Source organism: Pimephales promelas, chromosome 5, assembly GCF_988280905.1.
Source record: "Pimephales promelas chromosome 5, fPimPro1.hap1.1, whole genome shotgun sequence".
In the NCBI taxonomy this organism is placed as follows: domain Eukaryota; kingdom Metazoa; phylum Chordata; class Actinopteri; order Cypriniformes; family Leuciscidae; genus Pimephales; species Pimephales promelas.
Genome location: NC_142773.1, coordinates 42,547,361 through 42,555,813, shown reverse-complemented (window position 1 = coordinate 42,555,813; position 8,453 = coordinate 42,547,361). Strand labels below are relative to the sequence as shown.

The following is an 8,453-nucleotide window of genomic DNA, read 5'->3' as shown; positions in this document are numbered from 1 at the left end:
TGTCTGGTCTTGTATAACAATTTTCTATCTATACAGAGGAGGCATAGCCTACTTTAAATGCACTAAAATTAATAAGGCATCTTTGAGTAAACGTCGAGTATCATTTGAGTATTAGTTTGCTGGGCCGAGTGTCCTGGTTTTTGAAGAAACTCACAGGTTTAGAACAACTTGAGGGTGAGTTAATGATGACATAATTTAATAAATTAATTTTTTTTTGCGTGAACTTTCGCTTTTAAGACCGGATGTTGTGCGCCTGTACTTACAGGAGTAGGGTACTGACATTGCGCGTGATTTGTTTACTTATTCATCGGGTGCGCGCCTCAGTCCAAGATGGCTACTGGAGACAATAGCGGTCGGGTTCCGTGTTTAAATTTCTCCGGACACGGACCTTTGGGTAACAGCCAACCGAGCAACAGTCCTTACGCCTTGGCTGCGAGTCACGGAGGATCCGTCGGAGGCAATGGAGGCTCTCATGGCGTAACGAGACGCTCAAACCCTCAAACGGGGCCCGCGGGAATGGAAAGCCCCGGTGTCGCGTCTGGACCTCCGCCGAATCTGATGAACTCTCTCCCGGCTGCGGCAGCGGTGATGGGCCCGCTGGCTGCGCCCGCCTCGAATATGACCGGAAGCCCGTCTAACGCAGTTGTGACACCGGCCACACACTCGTCTCTGTCCGCAGCTGCCGTGCTCGTGTACCGGGAGCCCGTTTATAACTGGCAGGCGACGAAAAGCACCGTTAAAGAGAGATTTGCGTTCTTGTTCAATAATGAAGTGTTGAGTGATGTTCACTTTCTAGTGGGTAAAGGGATGGGAGTCCAGCGGATACCTGCACACAGGTGATTAATTAAACGCACCGAGGATATTATTACTCCATCAAACTATTCAAATTAAAGTTCTGTCATCTCACACACACACACACACATACGCAGACACATTACACAAATATATTTATTGTATAGGTTAAGTCATTATATCTTAGAATAATGCATTGAAAATAATACAATATAATTAGCTTTATTACTGTTTTAGTTGTATTACTTTTAATATCAACATTGACATTATTTTCACAACAAACAAATTTCAATTTGCTCTGATTACCTGTAAAACATCCATATCCTTCTGAGTTTGTCTGTGAGTTTCATTAAATTACTTTTCAGAATTCAGAATAAATTAAAGGTTAACCTAATGGCAAATACTTCCTGTAAACCTATTTTGATTTGGCTGGTTATGTGCATATCTGTCATAAAATAAATGTATTTATTAAATATATGCACAGAATACATGCATTAATTATACTATGATTATGATTCTCCAGGTTTGTTCTGGCAGCCGGCAGTGCGGTGTTCGATGCCATGTTTAACGGAGGCATGGCCACCACATCCACAGAGATCGAGCTTCCGGATGTAGAAGCTGCTGCCTTCCTTTCATTGCTCAAGTATGATCAGGTTTCTTAATATGCATGTCTTAATATTAATATACACACCGTTTGGAGTCAGTTCGTTTTTTAATATCTTTAAAAGAAGTCTCTTCTGCTCACCAAGGCGACATTTATTTTATTAAAAATACAAATAAGACCGTAATATTGTGAAATGTTATTACAATTTAAAATAACTGTTTTCTATTTTAAAATGTAATTTTTTCCTGTGATTTTTCAAAGCTGCATCATTACTCCAGTCTTCAGTGTCACATGATCCTTCAGACATGCTCAAGATACATTTATTATTATGAATGTTGTCAAAAAAATAAAAAATGAAAAGAAAGCTCAAAAGAACAGCTTTTATCTGAAATATAAAGCTGTTGTAACATTACACGACGATCGTTCAATATTTTGGGGTCAGCAAGATTTTTTTATTTTGGGCGCTAAAAGAAATCAATAGTTTTATTCAGCAAGGATGCATTAAATTGATCAAAAGTGACACTAAAGACATTTATAATGTTACAAAAGATTATGTTTCAAATAAATACTGTTTTGTAAACGTTCTACTCATAAAAGGATCCAGATTTTTTTTTATTTTACTCTTTTCATATTGATTTCTAAAGGATCATGTGACACTGAAGACTGGAGTAATGATGCTGAAAATCACAGGAATAAATTACACTTTACTATATATTCACATAGAAATTGTACTAATATTTCACAATATTACTGTACTTTTTGTATTTTGAATTAAATTTATTTTAATTTATAAAATTTATTTATTTATTAAAAATTTTAAATTTAAATTTAGCCTTGATGAGCATAAGAGACTTCTTTTAGAAACATAATAAGTCTTACCGATCCCCATCTGTTAAACGTCAGCGTATTCTCCAGAGAGATGTAGATGTTTCTCTTTCCTCCAGGTTCCTGTACTCTGATGAGGTTCAGATCGGGCCGGAGACGGTGATGACGACTCTCTACACCGCCAAGAAATACGCCGTCCCGGCCCTGGAGGCTCACTGTGTGGACTTCCTGAAGAAGAACCTGCGGGCGGACAACGCGTTCATGCTGCTTACACAGGTGTGTGTGTGTGTGTGTGTGTGTGTAGGGTTTGAAATAAACTTTCACTCATCAGGGTGCTTTGACACATCCTCATTTAGTAGGGTTGAGTCTAGCGTTGGTTGGTGCTGTTCGAGTATTTGTGCTAAATCTGCTCAGATTTGACTCACACGAACTTCCCCAGCAAAGTAGGTAAATATAATTAGTAACTCACCAAACTGGCGTGTGATTTGACAGCGTTTCCCACCACTGTCTGTCGATTTTTACCCTCATTTGGCAGGTCTTAGTTTCAAACCCTGTGTGTGTGTGTGTGATGTTTCCTGTGGTTCTGATTGGCTGATTGTGTCCAGGCGAGACTCTTCGACGAGCCTCAGCTGGCCAGTCTGTGCCTGGAGAACATCGACAAGAACACCGGAGACGCTCTGGCTGCGGAGGGATTCACAGACATCGATCTCGGTACTGTATCACGGTACACCACATTACAGGCGTGTAATATTTATTTACACATTACTGTAATGTTTATGTGGCCACAAGAGGGCATTAGTGTCTCTTTTAGAAATATAATACATATTGGAGAGGCTTTTCTACAGGAATCGGATCAAGGTGTCTGAACTGAAGATTCCCACTGCTTATCAGTATATCTCATTATAATGCCAAAGATATTTATTTGACTTTATCCTATTTGTTGTTGTTTTTTTTAAGTTGCATTGCTTTATCATTGTTTTTATTCTTAAAAATGTTGGCTTAAAAAACTTTTTAAAACAATGTTTTCTTTTACTTAACTGATAAATAAAGGCCCGCGCGCCATTATTTTAAAATTATATAAACTAATGTTTAAATTTCAGTTATATTTCAATTAGGGCTGGGAAACGATTAATCGCGATTAATCGCATCCAAAATAAAAGTTTGTGTTTACATAATATATGTGTGTGTAGTGTGTATAATTATTTTGTATATATAAATACACACACATGCATGTAAAAATTTAAGAAATATTTGCATGTATATACTTTATATATTTATACAAAATTAATATTATACATAAATAGAAATATTGATATTAATAACACATTTTTCTTAAATATATGCATGCACTTTTATTTTGGATGCGATTAATTGTTTCCCAGCCCTAATTTCAATTTGTTTAGATATGATTTTTTTTTCCTACTTTTATTCAGCAAGGATGCATTAAATCATCAATCATGATGATATTTATAATGTTAGATTATAATGATTCAAAATCCTGTTCTTTTAAACTCTATACATCAAAGCATCCTGAATATATTTACATGGTTTCCAACACTGAAGATGCTGAAAATATAGATTTGATCACAGGAATATATTCGATTTTAACATATATTCCCATAGAAAACAGCCATTTTGAATTATAATAATATTTCACTTTTTTATGGTATTAATGTACATTTTTAAATGGAGTTTGTTCAGTAGCACATTAGTTTTAGTGTGGTTTTAGAATTGGTGTCAACAATTGAAACACAACTTTTGTCAGCATCCTCACCAATCTCTCTCTCTGTCTCAGACACACTGTTTGCGGTGTTGGAGAGAGATACTCTGGGCGTGCGAGAGGTGCGTTTGTTCGCGGCGGCGGTTCGCTGGGCGGAGGCCGAAACACATCGACAGCAGCTTCAGCCCACGCCGGAGAACAAGAGACGTGTGCTGGGGAAAGCCCTCAGTCTCATCCGCTTCCCTCTCATGACGATAGAGGAGTTTGCCGCAGGTCTCCATACACTCTCTCTTTGTTTTCTATCAGGGTTTTATGGTTTATAGGGGTAAATACAGGGTGCTTATATTTTTAAGTCCTGTAAAACCCGTTGAAAACAGCCATATTTATGAAAAGGTACTTAAAATATGTGAAATTAGTGTCTAATTTTATTGATAAAACAATTTTTTCACACAAAATGAATGCTGCAGCTTGTTTAATATAGATATAGAGGGATTTCGCATGGAGATGAGTGTGATATTGCTCATTAATACCCAAGTATATGATGCATCTTTCATTTTTCAGGTCAATCATATATTCATGAGGGGGGAAATCAGTTTGAATAAGAAAAACTATATCTTTGTCATAGTAAAGTTACCACAATCATTGCGTCTGCTGCACTTTGTGTACCATATTGTTTTATTTTAGTTTATCTATTTACCTTTTTTAGACCTTGAAAGATGATAAAAATATCGTTTGATATGTCGGATCACTGACTGAAGTCCTTGAAAACACTAAAAGAGTAGTGCTTGAAAAGAATTCGATTTTTACCGTATCGATACGAACCCTGTAAATATGAGTGTGTGTGTTTCACTCAGGTCCTGCTCAATCAGCCATTCTGACGGACCGAGAGGTGGTGAGCCTCTTCCTGCACTTCACGGTGAACCCGAAGCCTCGCGTGGAGTTCATCGACCGGCCGCGCTGCTGTCTGCGGGGCAAAGAGTGCAGCATCACGCGCTTCGGGCAGGTGGAGAGCCGCTGGGGCTACAGCGGGACCAGCGACCGCATACGGTGAGCCGGAGGAGACATTCACACACGCCGCGTTTCCGTTACCCTTCAAACTGCACAAACTGAAAATACGGCCAATGGAAACACGTTAATTTTGCGAAAAAAGGCCTCATATATATCACAGAAAAGTTTTTACGCTTTCATGAAGTGGGTTTTCAGGCTATTCGAAACAAGAAATATTTTCGCAAAACTGCAGTGGAAGCGCATCTACAGTAGATGATGGAGTGTGTTTAGACGGAAAACAAGATGGTTCTTCATTTAACTAATAAAAGTGGATGGGATATACATAAACCTACAAACATCCGTCGGCATGATTTCTGTAATGACCTATCCGAGAGATGAAAAAACTATGTTTTAGACGTGTAACATCGGTTAATGGAAACGCCGTCATTTCGCAATAGTTTTTTATCGGCGTTTAGACAATATCGCAGAAGTTTTCCACAAATCTGTAATGTAAACGCCCGTGTGAAGTTCACTGACTCAATGACTGTGTTTGCAGGTTCTCTGTAAATCGCAGGATATTTATTGTGGGTTTCGGGCTTTATGGATCTATACACGGACCTACAGACTATCAGGTCAACATACAGGTACGTCTGTCCACAGATGCTGTTTTCTCATCAATGCAAAAGAAACTTGAAGTGTGTCAATATATATATATATATATATATATATATATATATAGACAATTTAAAATATACATTTTATTTTACTTTAATAAATATTACTCTGGTATTTCAGTTTTATAATTTCAGTAGAAGTTAAATTAAATGAATTGAGAAATGTTAAATTTCTTTAATATTTTATTTCAGTTTAAGTGTTTCCAAACTTGTAATTTCTCTGTTATTTTAGATTATTATTATAGATTTTATTAACAATGTGAATTAGTTTAATATATATATATATATAAATGTTGTAATTTGTCGTTTTTTTATATTATATTTAACTATTTTTTTTATACTTTTTATTTTGTTTTAAAAAGGTAAATATTAATTAATATTTCAGGTTTAGTTATATTTATTTTAGTATATTTATACGTTTTTTATTTCAGTTAATAAAGAAATAAAAAACTTTTTATCGTGAATATAGTTTTCGTTAACTATTAATAATGCTGTTTTGTCATTGGTTGCATCAGATGTAGACATCATGTAGTCAGGCCGCTCAAACAAACAGATCAGTGTTTGAAAGCGTTACATTGTTCAGAAAATATTTACATTTATGTAAATATTTATGTAGATTTATATTTATGCTTTTGGCTCACTTTGAAATGTGACGTCAGGGTTTACATATTCCCTGTGAACCGAACCCATGATCTTAGAGTTTAGAGTGTCCTGATCTACTGTTTGAGTTTCCAGAATAACTAGTTTATGGTGGGAAAGTGTTTTAACTCTCCAAAAATACCCATTTGATCATTTACAGGATTATTCTGAAAGTAAATAGCGCTTCACAGATCCTGATTGAGTGAATCTCTTTCAGATCATCCACACCGACAGCAACACGGTTCTGGGCCAGAACGACACCGGCTTCAGCTGCGACGGGTCGGCCAACACGTTCAGGGTCATGTTCAAGGAACCGGTGGAGGTTCTGCCCAATGTCAATTACACCGCCTGTGCCACATTAAAGGTGAGCTCGAGTGTCTATCAGCTTAAACTAACAGCTGTTGCACTGATTTATAAGTGTTTGTAACGTCCGTCTCTCTCGTCTCGCAGGGTCCGGATTCGCACTACGGCACTAAAGGCATGAGGAAGGTCACGCACGAGTCGTCCGGCACCGGCACCAAAACCTGCTTCACGTTCTGCTACGCCGCGGGCAACAATAACGGCACGTCCGTAGAGGACGGCCAGATCCCAGAAGTCATCTTCTACACGTAGTCGGAAGACTCGATCGGCACATTATATTGCACTTGACCGTAACACTGACAGTAACTGTTACAGGAGGAACGCTTGTGTTTAATAGCTGACTATGGAGGGCTTATATTTACACTGACTGTTAACAGCGAGGGAATTACTCACCCGTGACCGACTGAGATGGAGCAAATGTATCTTTATTTTTGTGTATCGGGTTTTTGCGTCTGGGTCGCGATTAAAAAATCTTGCCAAAAAAGCACCTCATAATGTGTTCGAGCTTTACATTTAACTCTATTATACAGGGAAAACATGACTTGATGTGTATGCAACTGATCCCTACGGAAGTAATTACTGTACATATTTCTGTCACTGAGTTTGGACTGAAATGGTCTTTTAGATTTATTATTTGAAAAGATAATTATATCAGTTTCCATGTTGGTCTGGCGGTGTGATTGTAGACCAGAAGTCTTTGGGAACTTCTTTTCTTTTGTGCCAAGGTCTCCTTAGATACATTCAGCACTTAATTGAACTAGAGGGTGTAAATCCATTCAGGAACACAGTATTTATTTTCAGGATGAGCCTCAGTCTGTTCAGGTCACACACGCTGATGTTTCTTGATTGTCGATGGGTCGTTATATTGGGTCTTTGTATGACTGCTCATGTCCAATAAAGTTTAACCATTCTTTACTTTTGAATGTTTTTGTCCACTTGTTTTTAAGGACTTCAGACTGTATTAATGTTGACACACACATGACCCATATAGTTGAGGAGTTTCAGCGACTGGATAAATAAAAGTAAAATTCTTGCTTTATATTCTAATAATTTGTCTATAATAAGAAATGCATAGAATACTGATTTAAAAAAATTATTAAAAATAATTAAAACATTAAACTATGCTCAGTCTCTGTTTTTGTTTATTTATATATTGCTTTATGCAATGAAATTGCTTCAAAGCCGCTTTACCGAAAAATCAATGTGAGCCAGTGTTATTTAAGTATAATTGAGATACTAGTTTTTATTAATATCTTGGATCATTTTTTTTATTTACACATTAAGTCATTTTTTAACAATCTTTAGTTTCATCAATTGTTTAATTTATTTTAGTACATTGAGTTAAACCAAATTAAAATGAGGAATGTATTGATATTGCTATTCCAGGAATTTCCATTGATTCATGTCTTCAAGACTTGCATCACATTCAATCCATTCCTGACCGTAAACAGCCACAGCCTAGGGCATATTTTTGCTCTTTAAGCCGTCGATTCATTATCTTTTGTTACTGTCTTTTAGTTATTTTTGAGTTTACTCCCACCAGATATTATTTTCCAAAACTACCACATGTAACACACATTCAACCAAAAATGTATATTAATCTCAATTCTAATAACTCCTCTTTGACTCTTTATCTCTAATTGAGGAGCTCTTTTTTTAACTTGTTGATGTTTTCTAGCCAAATTTCCTTTTACAGAGGACATTTTCAGCTAATTCTAAAAAGCTTTAAAAAAAAAAACAGAAAAAAGCAAAACCCACCTCTTTCTAGAAGAAGAGTAAGAACCTTGCTATATTTTTGTGTAATAAGAGAAAAAGAGCACCGCCATCTTACTCCAACGAAAGAGACGTGAAC

The 8,453-nt window shown here is 36.6% G+C and overlaps 1 protein-coding gene across 1 annotated transcript; it reads left to right on the top strand.

Moving 5' to 3' along the window:
* Positions 1 to 286: 286 nt before the first annotated feature.
* On the top strand, positions 287 to 7,516 carry btbd2b (BTB domain containing 2b). Its single transcript, XM_039661092.2, has 9 exons — positions 287 to 836; positions 1,316 to 1,435; positions 2,341 to 2,497; positions 2,827 to 2,932; positions 4,017 to 4,214; positions 4,796 to 4,988; positions 5,485 to 5,572; positions 6,459 to 6,605; positions 6,692 to 7,516. Exons 1-9 carry the CDS (start codon positions 331 to 333, stop codon positions 6,851 to 6,853), a joined length of 1,677 nt encoding a protein of 558 aa, XP_039517026.1. The 5' UTR covers positions 287 to 330; the 3' UTR covers positions 6,854 to 7,516.
* The last annotated feature ends 937 nt before the right edge of the window (positions 7,517 to 8,453 follow it).

Bases quoted from the DNA above. Each gene is read 5' to 3' on its own strand.
- btbd2b (XM_039661092.2), top strand. From the start codon at position 331: ATGGCTACTGGAGACAATAGCGGTCGGGTTCCGTGTTTAAATTTCTCC. The intron at 2,498-2,826 runs GTGTGTGTGTGT...GATTGTGTCCAG, and splicing joins CGTTCATGCTGCTTACACAG to GCGAGACTCTTCGACGAGCC. The intron at 4,215-4,795 runs GTCTCCATACAC...TGTTTCACTCAG, and splicing joins GATAGAGGAGTTTGCCGCAG to GTCCTGCTCAATCAGCCATT.